A 22,569-nucleotide genomic window follows, 5' to 3' on the forward strand; every position below is an offset into this window, starting at 1 on the left:
TAAATGTTTGCTATGTTATGTGTATTTTGTACTTTGTAGAATTACACGTACATGTACGTATACATATATGTCAATAGTTATTTATACAGTACATGTATATGATAAATTAAATAAATAATAAAAACATAATGGAATAGAAATACAACATGTAATAAATATACACATGTAAAACAAAACTGTGTTTTCAATCCTTTATTTCATTATACATGCATAAGTCTTCAAACATTCAAACAATAGAGCACATACATAGATAAGGTACCTGTTAAAAAACTACTAGCATATTTTGCAAAGTTTTGATCGACCCTGCGAATAAAGACCACCTGTGAACAAAGACCACAACGATCAAATCCCTTGAGTGGTCTTTATTGACAGGTTGGACTGTAGTTCAATATTTTTAGATACTTCTTCATGCTCAAAAATGTACGTGCGCATTATAAATACTACAAAATACTGTTATTTAATACCTTCTATTGTACATTTGTTTCCACGGTAGACAGGTCGCAAAATGCTTCCGCATCAAAGACAGTTTTCTATGAATATCGAAACTAGTTAAGTAAAGTTTTGGTTATGGTTGTGCAAATTTATTTCCTTTCGTTTGTTAATTGTTTCTCATTAAGCGATCATAGTTCAAACAATTGTTGTACAAATTTATGTCCTTGATTTGTAGAGTTGTTTCTCTTCAATCCTTCATAATTCAAACCATCAATTTTTGCCGAAGGAGATGGCTGTGACACAAATTGTAGTATTTATTTTTTTAGGAGTTGTACAATGTAAAGCGATGTTGAACCCAGTGGTATTAGGTACGTACGTACACGTCATTTTGTACTGCCATTATATCATAAAATATTTTAGTATACATATGGGTAACAAAACAATATTGCAATATTAATTGCAATGGTTTTTACAAGACGTCTCCGCCGATAATGTATACATAATTAACAACGCGTCTAATAGCACAGAGAGCTCGGAAAATGGTTAAACCCAAGCATCGAGTGTTAACAAGCAAACCGTGTGTAGCATATCAATTCTGGGAATGTATGGTTTTATCAACGAGATCTTACAATGTGGTTTTTGGTTATAAAACGTCGTAGAGAAAACAATTCTTCATAAAATTCTTCAGAGAAAAAAGTGAATTATTCAACAATATTCATTATAGTATTATACTTGAGATGTAGATGCACAATCAGGAAACAAATAATGAGCACGGGGCACAACCCCCAAAATGCATGATCCAAAGTTGGGCGCATTATAATTATTTCGTTTAGCCAATAATGAATGTGCATGAAGATTTGTAAATAATACACATCAAAATGTTGAAAATACTATCGGACGTTATGAATCTTAATATATTTAACATACTTACATGCAATTGAGAGCACTTATATTTAAATTTTGATTGAGCGTGTAAACTACAAACCAAACGCAAAAGCCTGTATGGGTTAATCGTACCAAGTTAGCTTCTGCTCCCTAAAGTATCGAGTTAAAATCCCTCTACAGGAATAAATATTTTGTTTGATATGTTTTCTTTTCATCATAATTATTCAAAACTACTCCAAAAATTCAAACAAATTAAAAAAACGATACTCCGTGAACAAGTAACTTTTAGTTTGCATTCTTCAAATGATATTGCATTTGATTCGGTAAAGAAGGAATACAAACCCCCTTAAACCGATTACAAATTCACACTCTGTAATAATTTTCTCCCTTGTTGAACATCTTACATTCACTTTATAATAATAACATATTCATGAAATTAATTGTGTCGACTTATTTTTTTAATATTCTTTTGTATTTCTTTTAAGTTGTAAAAGGTACGAAAAGTGCCGACAGCTTTCAAATCGTCGCGTCCTTAACCCATTTATGTCTAGCGTCTAGAAAAAAAGTCCTTGGCAAACAGCGTAGACCCAGATGAGACGCCGCATAATGCGGCGTCTAATCCGGGTCTGCGCTGTTTGCTTAAAGGACTTTCTGTAAAGATATTCTAAATATAGAAATACATATACTAGACATCCCTTATTTTGGAAATATATTGATCCAATTTAGAAGGATGGGAGAGTCCACTTGGCATAAATGGCTTAAAGATAGCTCAACTACATTCGTAGCGTATTGTAAAGGATAACATTTAATCTTGACAAACGAACGATATGTATGGCATATACCTAGATAATCGTTTCGGATGCCAAATTGGTACTCGGCCGTCAGAAATATGACAGTTCAAAAGATGCCTTGTATGAACTACACTGGCTACCAGTAAAGGCTATGATAACATTCAAATTACTGAACTTCATGTATAATTGTTCTGTTGGTAACGCGCCAAAATACCTTACAGAACTTTTAATAGAAAAAGTACCAGCATGTGACCTACGATCTACCGTCTCGTATGACGGATGTTATGATGTGAAACGCACAAAGAGAAAAACTTTCATGGACAGGAGTTTCGGAGTTGTTGGTCAGAAACTGTAGAATGACCTTCCATCAAGCATCCGGACTTCCGCATTAATAAACATTTTCAATAGGAATTTGAAAATATTTCTCTTCAGAGACTTTTACACCCTATTTTAATTTGAATACCTTTAAAAAAATAATAAAAAAATAATCGAGACTCAGTTGTGCAGGCTTATTTGTCACTAGGACTCATAGGACCAAGCAATTAAAGAATTGTGCGGGCTTCTTTGCTCGAAAAGGATATTTATTGTACAAGTGACTGGTAATCAAGAATCATTAGGGCTTCTTTGCTCAATGATTGAATTACATCAACCAGCTGTCTTTTAGTCATGCTTAGGCCTTCTAGTTGTGTCTTATAGTCATACTGTAATTTTAACCTTCAAGTTGTGTCTTGTAGTCACACTTGGTCAGCCTATTTGTGACTTGTAGTCACGATAGTTCAAATAAGGTTAAAACCCAAAAGAAGTGTCCTTAAGTATGACAGGTAGCTGCGGGATCTGACAGCCAGAGTGCAGAAATATCCTTTTACGTATCCTTTTAGTTGATGAAAAACACTGTCTTTATGTTGCCAAATATTTGCTCATATTATCATTATAATTATTGTCTTAACCCTAGTTATATCAATTTATTACATAATATTTTACTTTTCCTGTGTTTTAATAGTGTAGTCGGTATTGTTTTATTGCTGAAGATCCTTACAGCATTATTATTTATATCACACATTTTTAGATCATTAATCCTTTAATTAATGCTGCATAATATTATCAATACCTCTTATTTTTTATCAATTTTATGTACATATATATGTTTTGTACAACGCCATTGAATATAATAATATAAATAGGCGTTTCATCAAATTAGCAAGTTTCAAGTTTCAAATCTATTTGATTATTGACCAGTGGTCTTCATCAGACAGACAAAACCGTATATTGAGAGAGCATTTTGACTGATCCCCTATCTTTGCATTAAAAAACAACATTTTCAAGTCAAACTTGATTCCACTATGACAAAAAAAGTACTCGGTCATATCAAAAGTCGGTTGTGTCAGGTGAGAAAACGTTCGTACAGTTTGTAATCATGTCGATTCATAGTCCTGGTATGAAAAGGAGTAATCCATCAGACCATAAACGTCAATAGACTTATAAAATATGTTTTTATTGATGTGTATTACCGGTAAAATCGAAACACGGTTGTCATGAAAAATAAATTATCTTTTAAAATATCCACATTGAATGCAAAATGGATATTCTGTTGACTTAGCTGAAACACTTTAGTCCACCATTTAGATTTCAACAACTGTCGTATTTACCTGATTTCATGATAATGAAAAGTGTATGCAACCGTAATGAGGCGGAACATAGATTTGGGGGTAAGAATTGAGGCACAATGACGATCAGTGTATTTTATGATCAATATTCACATTCATTTTCACCAGAATAAATCCTATTTTGGGTACAATTACAGATAGAACATACGCAAAAGTAACCCAAGAGACATAAACAAAAGATAAACCCGAACTTATCATAAACAAAAGATAAACCCGCACGTATCATTACTTTACACCATTTGATCCGTCGTTGAAAAAAGATATAGCGCAATAAAACTATTGTGAATTCCTCTAAACATGATACTTAGAGTTTGTAACAACTTATCGTATCAAATAAAATAAACAATCATTAAGTATTTAACATACGAAAACGTTTCCAATTAGACGATAATTGCAATTGCAACAAATCACCCAGAGCGACTCCGATCAACATGATGAAGAAATAAGAATAAATCAGATTTATTGCGCTTTAATCACGATACAATACGATTTTAATAATACGATTTTATACGATGCTCTCGATTAAAAATTAAGCGCATACCATAGTGTAAATCGTAGACATTTGTTGAACTGTTTAGAAATTTTATACAAATAACACGATCTACAACATTGACTACAAAATCTGATAAGAGCTGATGAGATTGCCGCGATGCTTTCACGATTGACCTATTTAAGCTTAGTGGACATGGACTCTCCCTCCTTCTAAATTGGATCAATTTTTTTCCAAAATTAGGGATGCCTAGTATATTTATTTCTATATTTAGAATATTTATAACAGAAATTCCTTTAAGCAAACAGCGCAGACCGAGATGAGACGCCGCATCATGCGGCGTCTCATCTGGGTCAACGATGTTTGCCAAGGTCTTTTTTCTAGACGCTAAGCATAAATTGATAAAAGATCATGATGTAAATCGTGACGCCAATCGAGATAGTGGAAACTTAGCATTAGGGTTGCCGCACTGTGGTCATAACAGGGAACCGAGCCGTCGCGATGCATAACTACAAGGGTTTAGCGGGGAATACTTGTCCTTATCTTAATGGTTTCAAGTGCAAAATTGCATTCTAAAATCGAATCTATCACAACACATATTCCATTTGCAGTCCCGGGATTAGGCGGCAGTCAAATACGCGCCAGACTCAACAAACCACATACGGTTGCCTCCTACTGCAAGAAGCGAACACAATCCTTTACAGACCTCTGGCTTGATATAAAACAACTCACATTTTTGTGGATAAATTGCTTCTTAGATAACATGAGGTAACCTGTTGTTTTTTCCCGAATGTTTGGTACAATGTTCTTTTTTTGTATTAATTTTTTTGATAGACTTGGTTGGTTGTCTTTGCTTCACCCAAAGATTTGAATTTAGCCAGTGTGCTGTCAATAGTTTTCAGATAATCTAGTCTAAACTGTGTATATGCATAATATCAACACTTGAGTTTCAATTTGTTCTAAACAGTGCACATGTTTTGTTGGCGGTTACAGTTACAAAATATGTCAAATATGCTTTTGAATTTTAAAACGAATTAGATATCAAACATTATACAATATGAAAATTTAAATAAAATGTTCAGTTCTGATTTTGTTTTGTTAATCACATCTTTCTTCAGTTCTTACCAATTGTATCAAAAAGTTTATCTATACAATGTTTATCTAAGCATATACATAAAAACATTAAAAAATATATATTTAACACACACCGTACAACTTACATGTAATGATGTACATGGAATGTGGTTTGATCATTTTTTTATTTTGTTGTTGTTTTTGGCTTTTAAAGCACTTTAACGTATTTCATCGTATTTGTTATTAAATGACTGTATTGCGTAACACTTGACAGTTGACAACAACATGCAATTGACGGATCTGAGGATTGCCACGAAAAGTTAAAAAAACACCCGCAGAGATTTATACAATTTACAAATTAAATACACGTGCCCTTTTTTATAAAAAAAAGCTATCCCCTTATTAGCCGATAACCAAGTGCGATTATTGGATGATATAGCAGATAAATGAGCGGCGCTTAGGTAAAGCTGGGCTTAATGCATGAGCGTAAAGTGTTGTCCCAGATAAGCCTGAGTAGTCCGCAACTGGAATTTTGTTCATTAGAGACGTCCTCTAAAATAAAAGCGGAGTGTCATCCCTGATAAACCTGCACGGACTGCACAAGCTAATCTGGGACGACACTTTACGAACATGCTTAAAGCAATGTTTCCCCCCCCCCCCAAAAAAAAGAGGCTCAAATAATCTTTCAGAGACGTTTATGGAGTCGTCCATAATATGTATGGATTGGTTCCAGGCTGGAGTATGACAACGTTACGAGGACCACAAAGAACTCTCCGGGAGTGGAAACCATGATCCCAGGCTTTGGCACTACTGAAACTGTGGAGTATCTGGACAGTGTGAAAATCCCTCTGAGTAAGTCATCTCCCAAACGGAAACCGTAGTTTAGTTTTGACCTTTTTCTTGGCTTGATTTAATCGAAAGCAACAGGCTTATTAAAACGCTCTCGAATTTATTTCGTGGAAAGAACCAGTACTTTGTGTCTTTTGGGGATATATAAAGAAGGCTCCTACAGTAGGGATATATGGTGTTGGTGTTTTTAATTTAAAAAAATCTAGCATATTCTCTGTCTATTGTGCACATGGTGGAGTTGATGGGGATACATTCAAATGAAATGTCGATTATCAGGCATAAAACACGTGTTTGTTTCCACTCATTCCACCGATCATAATTATGTGTTATTTCCATTGAACCTTATTTGGACATCGAGGTTGATATTCCAATTACTTTTGATAAATATCTGCAATCTTTACTGTCATGGGTTGTTCGACAACAAATTATGATCTATACATACTTGCAATTTGATTCAACATCTTTAAAGCCAACAACAGAGGAGTGAGACAAACACATGTCGAGCAAGCGAATCTAACGGACAAAATAAACCATACTTATATCCAACATTAATAAATCACGTTACAATTGATGATTATTGCTATTCATCTTAGTCATTATCGAGTATATATTGTTTATAAAGCATGTGCATCATTTCATTTACAACAAAATAAATAAGTATAATGATATATAATGATAATTATCATTCATTGTGATCATACGAGGGCATGCATTATTTTGTAAATTTTACACGCATTAATGCCGCTTTCTTTCCAGCAAAATACTTTAACGACATTGTACAGGCCATGGTGAAATGGGGATACAAGAGGAACGTTTCGGTGTTTGGAGCTCCGTACGACTTCAGAAAAGCGCCTAGTAAGAAGAAGTTCATAAATTTCTGATTCTGTACACAATACTTGATCAGACAACGTTCCACTTACCCGAAACTTTGTTTAAATGGAATATTTCCGCCCTAGATACAAAACCGCATTGAATTCGTTTAAACACATTTTATTTCATTGTGTTATTTGCATATCAGGTGATGCTTCTGGAATAAAACGATCAGTAACACTACGTTCGTGCAAAGCTTGAAAGTTTAAAAACTAAATTCATACCAATTCTTGTCGAACATAAACGTAAATAAAAAATAAGATTATAATCGATATAGTTGTCAATTATTTATATTTATTTCATTCAATAAATTAAACGTCAATTTGTTTCACACACATTATTGACTGATGCCATTGTAATTCGCATTAAATGTATTCCGAAGTTCATTCGTTTGATAAAACGATTGATAACGAAACACAAAGCGAGTTATACATGGAACAAACTCGGATATGAGCCTGGCTCTGGAAAGGGGGGCTTAACCCATCTTTGCATAACGTCTAGAAAAAAGGACTTTGCAAACAGCGTAGACCCAGATGAGACGACGCATAATGCGGCGTCTTATTAAGGCCTGCGCTATTTGCTTAAAGGAATTTCTGTAAGGAATATTCTAAATATAGAAATAAATATACTTGACATCCCTTATTTTGGAAATAAATTGATCCGATTTAGAAGGATGGGAGAGTCCACTAGGCATAAATAGGTTAATGCATGTGCGTACGGTGTCGTCCATAATTAGCCTGTGCGGTCCGCACATGTTTATCATGGATTACACTTACTCATTTACAGTATTTTTCGTTTAACGGTAGTCACTTCTTTACAAATATCCTGTAAAGGGGGAAAGTGTCGTTCTTGATTAGCCAGTACAGACTGCACATGAATTAAGTCCCGTTTTCCCAGAGCCAGACTTATTTAAATTGAAAACGTTCAATATGTGTAACACAGATGAATTGAAAGGGTATCTGACCGCCCTCCAGCAGTTGATAGAGAGGGCGTACTACAAAAACAAAAACCAGCGGGTGTACATCATTACCCACAGCATGGGCAGCCCTGTCACCCTGTACTTGATCAATCGCATGACTCAGGCGTGGAAGGACAAGTTTATTATGGGCTTTATCTCACTGGCCGGGGTCTGGGGCGGCGCACTCAAACCGATTCGGCTCATGATAACCGGTAGAGTGGATGTTTCTGAAACATAATTTATTACAATCACGAACCGTTGTACTTAAAATAGAGTATACATATATATTTACTTGTTATGGTGTGCTATATGGTATATATACATATACACGCAGTCATACAAGTCTGTGGATATTCTTCGTTTAACAATCTCAACAACCGTTATTATTAGTTTCCTTATGTTACTACAGTAACATTATACTGACAGTGATCACGTGTATGTCATATGTCAATTTTAACCGAACCACTATGATAAGCGGGCACTATACCTGTTTTCCCCAACCGATTCTTGGACTCCAGTCTAAAAATAAAGACTATTCTTGAAACGTTTATCTTATATAACTATTTTAAGTCAAGTGTGGCAGTTAGCACCTTTAATTGTATAATTATTTGTTTAAAAGCAATATGTTAATGACATAAGCACCATTTTTATCCTGTATATATGAGTCGCGTTCTGAGAAAACTGGGCATAATGCATGTGCGTAAAGTGTCGACACAGATTAGCCTGTGCAGTCCGCACAGGCTAATCAGGGACGATACCTTCCGCCTTTACGCACTTTACGACACTTTACGCACATGTATTAAGCCCAGTTTTCTCAGAACGCGACTCATATAAACTCTGAGGTATTTGTATTGAGTCTAAGACTTGTTATTATTTTTAAGTCAAGAACTGGTTGATGAGTACCGGCCTAGGTTTCGCCTACAGACATAGAATGCCTCTAATATCTGGGTGCAGGATCAACGGGGTTCGCAGGGGTTTACACGCGGGCAGGACAGAATGTGAACACACGTTTTAGAAGATTAGTTTTGCCAATATCTCAAGTTGTTGAAATGCTGAGAAAATGTCACGTTGCATGGAGCATAATCGTGTTCTTAAATGATGTACACATGGACTTTTCGGCTTACTAAATTTATTACTTCGGATTTCACATTAGCAGCCTTAAACCTGTGTTTTATGCACTAGTTGAAATTCTGAAGATAAAATGTTCGAAACAGTTATTTAAAAACGAAGCAATTAATACTTACCGGTGTGTTTACATCCATTAACGTTTAAATGTGAACCACACGAAGCCATGAGATCCTGTACCCTATTATAACAGTCAAGATTATCAGCTCGTAAAATAACAACGTTATAATCACTGTGTCCTTCAATTTTGTTGAGCCATGTTGCTGTTCTATAAATTGTTTACCTTTCATGGTATATGGATGCGCAAACATAGTCTCTAATTATTGTACAGGTGACAATCTGCACATTCCGCTGATAAACCCTCTGAAAACTCGCCGTATGCAGCGGAGCATGACAAGTACCGCCTGGCTCATGCCCTCTGATGAGTTCTGGAAGCCCGATGAGGTGCTGGTTGTCTCCCCTGCCCGCAACTACACGGTCAGAGATTACAAGCAGCTCTTCAAGGATATTGACTATGAGACAGGTAAGCTTACATTTCGCCCCTTTGGTGCAAAAAGTTATCATGTGCCTTCTAATTTAAATGCCACATATTACCTTCTGCACCAATGGGGCGCTTTGCTTAATACTAGCTCTTTCATCGCGTGAGGTAGAAGGCTTTTATGACAGTAGAATAGACGGATATCATTAAATTAAAGACATTCTTAAACTAGAACTTGAAACAACAAAACAAAAAGTACTAGCATGTGAGTCTTTTCAATAATTGAATTATTTTAATCATTACTAAGAGTATGCCTTGTCGTTAGCTGGTTTCATCTTGTTTAGGAACCCCGTCTATATACTTGATAAAGTGTTACTGTAAAATCTCCTGAAATCCGCAAACGTAAAGTATGCAACAAACTATCAAAGGTTCGCATCCCTTTGCTGGTACTATAGACGAAAGTGAAACATCTTTTGAAAATTTATTGATTTGTCACTTGTCGAGAACAAATAGGGTCAATAGAGACCATCTATGTGGATTTGTCATGTAAGAGGAATTGTACATGGAACTGACCGTATCCCTTCTTATAATAACGCTCGATTGGTCATTGCCCACCAGGTACTGCTTAAAAGTACCACGGGTACTCTTACGTATACTACAAAGTACCTCGGGTACGGGAATATACAAAAAGGTACCCCGGAGCTTGGTCATGTGCCTTTACGTGTATTTTCCAGACATTGAAGTATACTTTAGAACATCCGGGGTACTTTAAAGTTTTACCTGAGCCGACAACGACAAATTGAGCCATAGCAACAATCACTTGGTGTTTTCTTACATTATTAGGTTACATGATATGGGAAGACACTAAGGGTCTGGTCAACCCACTACAGGCCCCACAGGTTGAAATGCATTGCCTACACGGCGTTGATGTTCCTACGGCCGGTAGGTTCTTGTATGATAAAAGCACGTGGCTTAAGAAGAATCCAAAATATATAAAGGACAACGGAGACGGGACCGTGAACATTCGAAGCCTCCTCGGCTGTCTTCGTTTGCAAGACCAACAGAATCAGACGGTTTACCACAAAACCTTCCACGGTGTCGAACATTTGGACATACTGCACCACAAAGATGTGATAGCTTATATAAAGGGCGTTCTGATCAAGAAATGAAGATGACGAACGATTAATAGCGCACATTGATGTATGAAGGAATATTTGAAGGTCAATATATATGACGAAACGATGCTTGACCTTTGATAACATTGCTATTTAAAATGTTTAAAACAGGTTTCAAAGTTCAGTTGGAAAAATGCTAGTTTTACTTTCTACGCACAATTGCACACACGTTTTAAACAGCGGTTAACCACAAATCGGATGTAAACGTTTGCGATAAGTTGACTTGTTGATATGAATTTGTATAAAACTTGGTAAAATATAAATATTATCAATAGATATTGTTAGTGATCATTTTCTTAAGAAAAAAATTACAATACAAATCAAAAGATAATTCTTGTGAAATTCAAACTTACGCATACAAACATCGCACTCTTTCATGAGAATTGTACTAAAGTACAGAGCCGAATATATCGGAACACAATACTTATTACAACTTCAGCATTTCACGCCTATTGTTATATAATATACAAAAAAAGATGCATTGCATGACATGTGTAAGATTTTAGCAATTGAACATTAATTATAAAAGTGGATGTATATGTTCATTATAAAGATATACCAGCGTACATTACACGTGAGAGCCCTGCCATTATCAATAGTGTTCACGATACAATACGTATTGTTCGTAAGGATGTATCCCAAGCTGAAACTGAAACTACTGCTTAACGTACGGATTTCCAATCCTCGTATTAACATATATGAGCCGAGCACTAGGAAAACCCGGACACACGGGCTATTAAGGGAAGCAATTGTCTGCTTTTATGGCATTGTACTTTTAAATGAAGCAAACTCGAAATGAAAATCCAACTTATATTTCATTCCATAAAGAATGAACATTATTTAGTAACTAAGTAACAACCAAATCCCTTAATACATATATGCAGAAAAGTGCAGACCTAAATAACAGCCATAAACATCCTATTGTACAAGGGGTACAATATGACTTCATATGTTTGTTGAAGTCTATAACATGCTAATTTAGGGTTTAGGTTTTGTATACATGTATATTATCTAGAAGTTTGCTCTTGTTTTCAATAATTAAAATATACATCCTATTCAAATGAGTCTAAATAGTATTAGTATTCCATATTCTTCATTAATTGCTGAAATAGAATTAGAGACATTTTAAATGTTTGAAGTAACCATGTAAACAAGTATTTGTCACGCAGCAAAGAGGGTGAGCATTTACACCTTCGGGCATAACGGAATTCTTGAATTCCTAAAATATTCTTGAAAGTAAGAAAAGAAAGGGCGATTTTTTTTATCTGGGTCAGGTAGTTCGTAGCTTTTCGACCGGGCACTGTCGGATCGCCGGACAGCGTTTTATTGGTGGAGCGAATCTGAGTCAGGAACACATGAGCATTGCTTCCTGAAAAGACAAAGCAATACGTTTAAGTTCTTGGCTTCGATTGCTTTAAAGATAAAAAAATTAGTATGTTACACATGATTTTTTAACTATAGTCTATATATATATATATATATATATATATATATATATATATATATATATATATATAGACTATAGTTAAAAAATCATGTGTAACATACTAATTTTTATATATATAGAGAGAGAGAGAGAAAGAGAGAGAGAGAGAGAAAATTAGCATAATTGTATTTTCGTAGCCGTTATCATGGTCATCTAATAATAAGTCACGGCCGTCAGCGTGAGGCGTTTTTTCAAAACCCACTCGAATTTATTCGTTGATAAAAATGTTGTTTGTTCATGTTGGATACTGTAATTTTGAATAACCGAATAAAATATAGCATTTCAAGTGATAACTAATTTGTATAACTGTTACAAAGATATAGATATAATCTATTTAAATACTCATATATTATTTGATAATTACAGCTGTCAGAATGACATTGGCGTAACTATGTTTATATGTATTGTGATATTGTTATATGCGTTTGACCTAGAATGTAAATAAATAAATTAAAGAAGAAGAAAAATGATTGAAGATTTCAATAAAATGATTTTCACATTTATCTTTGGTCTACATCCTGTTAAATTAGAGTTAAACTGAGAGAGTGGTGAATTGTGTTTGACTTTTTACCAAATTCTAACGGATCTCTTGAAAAGTAAGCAACTAGGAAGGTAGGGATAACGTGTACAAATTCCTCCTATCTTAGGCTCTCAAAGAACACACTCAAACTTGCCCAATCCAATGCGTAAAATATAAAGAATATGGAAGACTTACACTCGGCTTTCCGAAGAAATGTATACACTATCTCAGCCGTCGCCTGATCCACAGTCGTCGCTGAAAGCGATTGAACTGTGTGAAATATGAATGTCACGTAATTTGATTGTAAACTTGCATAAGGTTTTTCATATCATAATTTAACAACGCTTTAAAACATAACTAGATGCTACAGAACGGTAAGTTTTCGTTCATACATTCATCATAATTTAATACACACATGCATATTTTGTGTATATAGAAAATGTCAATATGTGAAATGCCGTTTGTTTTTTATAACATGTGTTTGCATGAAGCGAAATACGCATGCACATATTGCATTTTAATATGTTCACAAACACATTTAAATTCCATTTAAATATATTTTTACAATCGAACCTAATAATCATAGATACAACTCCCAACAGTTTTTATTGATTTTGAGGAATGTTTATACCCTGAAATATTACAACAATATTGTTTTTAATTTTGTGTGTGAAGGGCAAATTTCTACACTTGTATCTTACACTTCTAAATTCACTTGTGCATACGGCATAGACACATGACATAACACCGGAATGTGCAGCTACTCTTCATTGAACATATTTTATGAACAAAGGTACAAATCACACGTTATAGTATTTACACGTTTATTCAAATTTAATTCTCAATCCATGAACTTGCAAATTTTGTTTGACGTAGCAAAATTATAAAATCGAGTTATCGAATATTTTACTGAAAATAAACCTTTGTGGAGAAACAGTATTTGGTTCATGTTAGATAAATTTAAAATAGACTTACAAAATCAAACTCTTTGAAGTACATGTCAATATCTTGCTCAAACTGGCCCGTGTTTGCAGGGAAATAGTAGTCAATACCGAACACGAACAGTCCGTGGGAGGCCAGTTTCAAAAAGAGTATCGTGTAGAGTTGCGCAATTACCAGGGTGTTTAGGCCGCCCACATAATAGACAACCGCAAACCCATCCGCGCCCTGTGAAAGAAACAATAAACGTTGTTCTGGGAAATCTGGGATTAATGATTATGGGTAGGGTCTTCCCAGATTAGCTGTGCAGTCCGCTGTTGATGTATTTTTCATTTAAAGGCTCTTCCTAGGGGAAATTCAGATCAGGTGGAAAGTGTCGTCATTGATCAGTCTTTGTGCACACATGCATTACGCGCAGTTTTTCCAGAACGAGACTTCAATTAAAGCAACAGATGAAAACTGAAGTGTTGACCGAAATATAGTCATCAGTGTACAGTCCTGTCATAATCTGTGCGTTCAGGTCTACCACCGAAAAATTACCATGGGTACAATCGGAGAAAAAGATACACCTTAGTTTGAACGTAGTTATTGGCATAACACATGCACCAGTATTTAAATGTACTATTTATAAACATTATTAAACCTGATACAGTTCATATCCTAGTATTATGTTTATATTCATTGTTTTTTGTATAAATGAGCCTCTTTCTCGGATCATTGGGCTTAATGCAGCTCAATTGGTCGTTGTCGGTTAAGGTACTACTAAAAAGTACCCGTTATACTCTGCAGTATACTAAAATGTACACCGGCTTAATAAATAAATCATCTTAATAGTGGAAATTGGCTGTTCGTTAAAGTTACTGTTGCACATTTGTAAGTTTTATGCGTTGTGTATGCGATTTAAAAATACAAGTAAATGTATATTTTACATATGGAACATTTAAGTGTTTATTCATTGGGCAGTTTTAGTTTGACAATTATTAAGATGAACATTTGAGATGTCTCCACCTTAAAAATTAACATTGTTGAACATTGAAACATAAAATATCGAATATTGCTTATTTGAACGGATATTATTTGGCATGTATGTATAATCTTTAATTGCAAGATGCCACATATCAGCTTTATACTCAACACGTGCAACATTTCTGTCGATTAATAATATTGGCTATCTTTCCCTTCGATACTTGTCCGAGTGGGAAGTTCACTATAATACAAAATACAAGGGGCGACTTGTTTTGTTGTAAGGATTCAGCAAAGGTCTGGTAAACTAAGAACATCGGAAACGCTGAAAACTGTGTCGTAGAAAATTAAAAGCACGAGGAAATATATCGAAGTTAGCGATTAAATAGTAAAAAAAAATGTTATCACATTTGTTATAGATATACACATATGAAATTATACTAGTTTATGTGTATGTACCTGCTTTATTTCTAATTAAAATTGTCCGTTTTTACTTTTAACTAAATTGTATATATGACCGACTAAAATGCAATAAATTCGGACAAGGTATTTTACAGGTTATGAAATATATTGACTGAATATCGTTCTGGTAAATGTGCAAATAGGTAAATAACGATCTTACAAGTTTGGCTCGTACACTATTTTAAAATGAAAACTTACCTGTGGCATGTTTAGGACTGACGTCCTGACGAGCTTGGTAAGCTCTGCTGATGACAATTCCCCATCATCATAAGGGATACCTTTGTCGACGTAAATGACACCCCTTCAAACAACATAAAATAACTTTCATTTTATATTGCATTTTCAAATCGCTTTTAATGCTTAATAAAATTATAAGATTGAATATTCCCCGACACTAAGAACACGAGAGTGCAATTAAAACAATGTTTGCCTTCGTGAAAGCAGGCTACCATATTCATGATGCTGAGTTAGCTATATTGATACTTGCTTTAAAAAATACCTTTAGCAACTGCCAACAGGTAACACACATCTTAATATTCATTGTACGAACATTATTGAACCGACAGTTCTGTCGCGATCTGTCGCGACCTGGGGCAGATTAAAATATTTGGATTGTTTATTAATGCAGTTATGTTTGTAAACTTCTCTAGTTATCGCACTTCCCGTGGTCAATTGACGGTGTTCTATTTCGTGTACGGGTCAGTTACAGTGGGCCGTACAGGCATACGGAAATTCATTGAATAGTGTCTCTACATTAACTTAAACATTGAGATTGTTTTACTTGGAACAATCTCTGGTACAATAATCAATAAATAAAACTGTGTTTGAAAGTTGTTTAATAAAATGCAATTGGTAATAAGTTTGTCATGAATCGCTTGCAGGATGACGAACAAAACGAGTTGTTATTTAAATTATTTACAATAGAATCAACAATTCGATTGAGACGGGCAAACGATACTAAATTATTTTGTAAAAAAACAACATGTTCTTCCAAAAAAAGTTACCATGAATTGCGTTCGCTTGTATGGGAAGGATCGACCGATTGTGTTTGGGTTTTAGCCATTGCAAGTTTTTCCTCGAGTTGGCATTTTTGAGCATCTAAACGATACTAATTTTTATTTGTAAAAAACACATGTTATTCCACAAAAGTAACCACGAATTGCTGTGGCTTGTATGGAAAGGAAGATGCGAGGATCGTGCAAATATATTGTTTTAACCGCTCGTCAGTAGTGCGAACACTTTCGGAATGTTTGGCAATCTCAATATTCACGCACGTAGGTTTTTGCGAGTCTCGTTGAACATTTACAAGCGTGCGTCAATCTTGAGGTGCCCGCAAAACAAGCGTATTACGTAGTACGGTACACATTACCATAAACACAATAAACAATAACTACATTTATACACTTGTGTCGGGTATTTGTTTGCGGGGACCGGAAAACAAATTATTTAAACATTACCTTAACAATTCCACAAATCCTTATACATATACTGTATATGCGCTATTGTACTATCATTATTTCCCTGACATTTGACCTTTAATTTGTAGTAAACTTGGTCAACAAACTAGCATCGCATGCAATAATCATATCTTTTTTATATGATGGGAACCATTTTTTGCGTTTGAGATATTGAATCGCTGGAATGCTCCGAAAAAAAAAACGTGAACTGTGACTTTTGCTTAATTCTACCAATAATATTAAATTAAGTATTGTGTTTCTTTGCTTCATTCGAACATTTTCCATTTATTGATTTTAAAATAATTTGACTACAGAAAGACTTTTAAATAGAGAGTTAGACAATTGGGTATCAGTGCATATCCTTATAAAGTTAGATACAGTGGAAAATGAATCATGTTTCGTAAAAATGGTAACGAATGAACGTTTAACCGACCTACCTGTCGTATTTTGGAAAAAGCGCTGTCAGATAATGGTCGCTTATTTAACTAAAACTGACGAAAAAACAAACATGTTTAATTGGATGTTGAAAAATGTGCATAATATTGATTAATCTTATTTAAATGTGAAATAAATCGTTCGTCATAAAAAGATTAACCAACAAAGTTTACGCCAACCTACCTTCTCTTTTTTTGCAAATTTATTTGCAAAACAAACACTATTTGTTGTCTTCATACTCTGCAAGAGGCGGAAAACGCAATAGCACTGAACCAGTTATTGTACAACGTCTTATCGCTCATGTCTGTCACAAAGCTGGGATATGGCGCGAACTCAAGAGTGTTATGTCTCTCATACAATATTTGATCATATCCTATATTTGCACAGAAGCCAACTCGATAAAGCTCCGAGCAGGCTTCGTAATAAATTTACATCCGTTTCCAACTCCTGTCACAAAACTGTATATAGGCTTTGCCAACCACAATATCCACATATGTCTTAGCATTGTTTGCGAAAAAAATATTTCTTAGTTAGGATATTTCTACTTAAGTATCGACCGTCGACACAAGTGATCGATACCTTTGTAGGAAAATGCTGACGAAGAAATATTGCTTGCAAAAATACTAAGACATCAGTGGATATATATGAGGAACGAATATATTCAGTTTGAATAGTGTATTAAATTTGTAAAGAAGAAACATTCTACATTAAATAACAATGTTGAGTTTTCTTTTCATGAAACATTAATACTTGAAGAAATGATAGACCGGTCGGCGTTATAGCATGGAACTTTAATAATTTGATCGAAGTTGGCATCTACTTGACTTATTTTATAATTTTTCAAACATACACGTGTATAATTCAGCTTGACATCAATTAACATGCTTCGGTCCCCTGTAGTATTTGGGGTTTATTGATAACTCTTGAAAACATTCTAGATCAGCATGTTAAATTAAAAATATCGTAAGTAATATGAGATTACATGACATATCAAACAGTTTCTGCCATCATCGTTTCAAGCCTTATGGCGTTTATCAGACACGCGAGTCAGTATCGAGGATACATTTTCGGCGATTTCCCGCTGTTCAACAGTCTCGCAGTGATATTTTAATATTTATATTCTCGAAAATTGATAAATGCACGTGCTTCGTGATCACTTGTTATGAGACGCGGTAAGGCATTTATTTCTCGCGCGGAGAATCACCAATTACTAGTGGAGGCGTGGTCTGCCATTAGATCAGTCATAATAAGGCGTCATCACTTGTTATGAGACGTGGTAAGGCATTTATTTCTCGCGAGCAGCAGTGTGATATCTAGAAGCGATATATAGCTTGAGAATGTTATGTCCGTAACATTTTAAACATTGCCTTGTTTGAAATAAATCACAACAACTAAATCACCAATTACTAATGGTGGCGTGGTCTGCCATTAGGTCAGTCCTAATAAGGCGTGATCAGTTGTCATGAGACGTGGTAAAGCATTTATTTCTCGCGCGGAGAAGTGTGATATATAGAAGCGATATAAAGCTTGAGAATGTTATGTCCGTAACATTTTAAACATTGCATTGTTTAAAAATAAATCACAGCAACTTAATCACCAATTACTAATGGAGGCGTGGTCTGCCATTAGGTCAGTCATAATAAGGCGTGATCAGTTGTTATGAGACGTGGTAAGGCATTTATTTCTCCCGCGGAGCAGTCTGATATCTAGAAGCGATATATAGCTTGATAATGTTATGTAATGTTATGTCCATAACATTTTAAACACAGCCTTGTTTGAAAATAAATCACAACAACTAAATCACCAATAACTAATGGAGGCGTGGTCTGACATTTTTTCGGTCATAATAAATCGTGATCAGTTGTTATGAGACGTGATAAGGCATTTATTTCTCGCGCGTAGCAGTGTGATATCTATACGCGATATATAGCTTGAGAATGTTATGTCCGTCACATTTGAAACATAGCCTTGTTTGAAAATGAAATAAATCTTAACTTCTAAATCACCAATTACTAATGTAGGCGTGGTCTGCCATTATGTAAGTCATAATAAGGCGTAATAAGTTGTTATGAGACGTGGTAAGGAATTTATTTCTCGCGTGGAGCAGTGTGATATCTAGAAGCGATATATAGCTTGATAATGTTATGTCCGTAACATTTGAAACATAGCCTTGTTTGAAAATAAATCACAACAACTAAATAACTAATTACTAATAGAGACGTGTTCTGCCATTTGGTCAGTCATAATTAGGCGTAGTCAGTTGTTACGAGACGTGGTATGGCATTTATTTATCGCGCGGAGCAATGTGATATCTAGAAGCGATATATTTTTTGAGAATGTTATATCCGTAACATTTGAAACATAAACTTGTTTGAAAATAAATCAAAACAACTAATTCACAAATTACTAAAGGAGGCGTGGTCTGCCATTAGGTCAGTCATAATAAGGCGTAATCAGTTGTTATGAGACGTGGTAAGGCATTTATTTGTCGCGCGGAGCAGTGTGATATCAAAAAGAGATATATAGCTTGAGAATGTTACGTCCGTAACGTTTGACACATAGCCTTGTTCGAAAATTAATCATAACTACTAAACACCCAATTACTAATGGAGGCGTGGTGTGCCATTAGGCCAGTCATAATAAGGCGTGGTCAGTTTTTATGAGACGTGGTAAGGCATTTATTTCTCGCTCGAAGCAGTGTGATATTTAAAAGCGATTTAAAGCTTCGGAATGTTATGTCCATAACATTTTAAACATAGCCATGTTTAAAAATAAATCACAACTTAATTACCAATTACTTGTAGAGGCGTGGTCTGCCATTAGGTCTGTCATATAAAGGCTTGATCAGTTGTCATGAGACGTGGTAAGGCATTTATTTTTCGCGCGGAGCAGTGTGATATCTTGAAGCGATATAAAGCATAAGAATGTTATGTCCGTAACATTTGAAAACATAACATTGTTTGAAAATAAATCACAACTTCTAAATCACCAATTACTAATGGAGGCGTGGTCTGCCATTTGGTTGGTCATAATAAATCGTGATCAGTTGTTATGAGACGTGGTAAGGCATTTATTTCCTGCGCGGAGCAGTGTGATATCTAGAAGCGATATATAGCTTGAGAATGTAATGTCCGTAACATTTGACACATAGCCTTCTTTGAAAATAAATCATAACTACTAAACACCCAATTACTAATGGAGGCATGGTGTGCCATTAGGTCGAACATAATAAGGCGTGGGCAGTTGTCATGAGACGTGGTAAGGCATTTATTTCTCGCGCGGAGCAGTGTGATATCTAGAATGTATATAAAGCCTGTGAATGTTATGTCCGTAACATTTAAAACATAGCCTTGTTTGAAAATAAATCACAACTTAATCACCAATTACTAATGGAGGCGTGGTCTGCCATTAGGTCAGTCATATAAAGACGTGATCAGTTGTTATGAGACGTGGTATGGCATTTATTTCTCGCGCTGAGCAGTGTGATATCAAGAAGCGATATAAAGCATAAGAATGTTATGTCCGTAAAATTTTAAACATAACTATGTTTGAAAATAAATCACAACTTCTTAATCACCAATCACTAATGGAGGCGTGGTCTGCCATTTGGTTGGTGTCATAATAAGTCGTGATCAGTTGTTATGATACGTGTAAAGGCATTTATTTCTCGCGGAAAGCAGTGTGATATCTAGAAGCGATGTATAGCTTGAGAATGTTATGTCCGTCACATTTGACACATAGCCTTGTTTGAAAATCCTAAACACCCAATTACTAATGGAGGCGTGGTTTGCCATTAGGTCAGTCATAATAAGGCGTGATCAGTTGTTATGAGACGTGGTAAGGCATTTATTTCTCGCGCGGAGCAGTGTGATATCTAGAAGCGATATATAGCTTAAGAATGTTATGTCCGTAACATTTGAAACATAGCTTTGTTTGAAAATAAATCATAAAAACTAAATCACTAATTACTAATGGAGGCGTGGTCTGCCATTAGGTCAGTCAGAATAAGGCGTAATCAGTTGTTATGAGACGTGGTAAGGAATTAAATTCTCGCGCGGAGCAGTGTGATATCTAGAAGCGATGTAAAGCATAAGAATGTTATGTCCGTAAAATTTTAAACAAAACATTGTTTGAAAATAAATCACAACAACTTAATCACCAATTACTAATGGAGGCGTGGTCTGCCATTTGGTTGGTCATAATAAATCGTGATCAGTTGTTATGAGACGTGTTGAGTCATTCATTTATCGCACACAGCAGTAAGATATCTAGAAGCGGTATTTAGCTTGAGAATGTTATGTCCGTAACATTTGACACATAGCCTTGTTTGAAAATAAATCACAACTACTAAACACCCAATAACTAATCGAGGCGTGGTTTGCCATTAGGTCAGTCATAATAAGGCGTGATCAGTTGTTATGAGACGTGTTAAGGCATTTATTTCTCGCACAGAGCAGTGTGATATCTAGAAGCGATATATAGCTTGAGAATGTTATGTCCGTAACATTTGACACATAACCTTGTTTGAAAATAAATCACAACTACTAAACACTCAATAACTAATCGAGGCGTGGTTTGCCATTAGGTCAGTCATAATAAGGCGTGATCAGTTGTTATGAGACGTGGTAAGGCATTTATTTCTCGCGCGGAGCAGTGGGATATCTGGAAGCGATACATAGCTTGAGAATGTTATGTCCGTAACATTTGAAACATAGCTTTGTTTGAAAATAAATCACTACAACTAAATCACCAATTACTAATGAAGGTCTGTCATTAAGTAAGTCATAATAAGGAGTGATAAGTTGTTACGAGACGTGATAAGGCATTTATTTCTTGCACGGTGCAGTGTCATATCTAGTAGCGATATATAACTTGAGAATGTTTATCAGAAACATTTTAAACATAGCTTTGTTTGAAAATAAATCACAACAACTTAATCACCAATAACTAATGGAGGCGTGGTCTTCCATTAGGACAGTCTTAATAAGGCGTGATCAGTTGTTATGAGACGTGGTAAGGCATTTATTTATCGCGCGGAGCAGTGTGCTATCTAGAAGCGATATATAGCTTGAGAATGTTATGTAATATATTGTCCGTAACATTTGAAACACAGCATTGTTTGAAAATAAATCACAACAACAAAATCACCAATTACTAATGAAGGCGTGGTCTGTCATTAGGTAAATCATAAGAAGGCGTGATCAGTGGTTATCAGACGTGGTAAGGGTTTTATTTTTAATGCAGAGCTGTATGATAGCATTAAATAGAAGCGATAGATTCAGAATGTTATGTCCGTTGCATTTTAAACATAGCCTTGTTTGAAAATAAATCACAACTATATTACTAATTACTAATTGAGGCGTGGTCTGTCAATTGGTCAGTCATAATAAGGCGTGATCAGTGATTATGAGACGTGGTAAGGCATTTATTTATAATGCAGAGATGTTTGATAGCATTAAATAGAAGCGACATATTCATAATATTATGTCCGTAACGTTTTAAACATAGCCTTGTTT

At 35.1% G+C, this 22,569-nt stretch overlaps 2 protein-coding genes across 2 annotated transcripts in view; one reads left to right on the forward strand and one right to left on the reverse strand.

Moving 5' to 3' along the window:
• LOC127845594 (uncharacterized) overlaps positions 1 to 22,569 on the reverse strand; it is a 317,330-nt gene that overhangs the window by 268,772 nt on the left and 25,989 nt on the right. The window lies entirely within an intron of this gene.
• LOC127845598 (phospholipase A2 group XV-like) lies at positions 701 to 11,065 on the forward strand. The gene is made up of 7 exons (XM_052376616.1): positions 701 to 800; positions 4,874 to 5,030; positions 6,070 to 6,188; positions 6,942 to 7,040; positions 7,998 to 8,225; positions 9,470 to 9,661; positions 10,460 to 11,065. The coding sequence occupies exons 1-7, from the start codon at positions 722 to 724 to the stop codon at positions 10,783 to 10,785; spliced, it is 1,200 nt and encodes a 399-aa protein (XP_052232576.1). The 5' UTR covers positions 701 to 721; the 3' UTR covers positions 10,786 to 11,065.

The sequence above is a fragment of the Dreissena polymorpha genome, chromosome 9 (assembly GCF_020536995.1).
Source record: "Dreissena polymorpha isolate Duluth1 chromosome 9, UMN_Dpol_1.0, whole genome shotgun sequence".
Taxonomy (NCBI): Eukaryota; Metazoa; Mollusca; class Bivalvia; order Myida; family Dreissenidae; genus Dreissena; species Dreissena polymorpha.

Bases quoted from the DNA above. Each gene is read 5' to 3' on its own strand.
- LOC127845598 (XM_052376616.1), top strand. From the start codon at position 722: ATGGCTGTGACACAAATTGTAGTATTTATTTTTTTAGGAGTTGTACAA. The intron at 6,189-6,941 runs GTAAGTCATCTC...CTTTCTTTCCAG, and splicing joins CAGTGTGAAAATCCCTCTGA to CAAAATACTTTAACGACATT. The intron at 7,041-7,997 runs GTAAGAAGAAGT...TGTGTAACACAG, and splicing joins CGACTTCAGAAAAGCGCCTA to ATGAATTGAAAGGGTATCTG.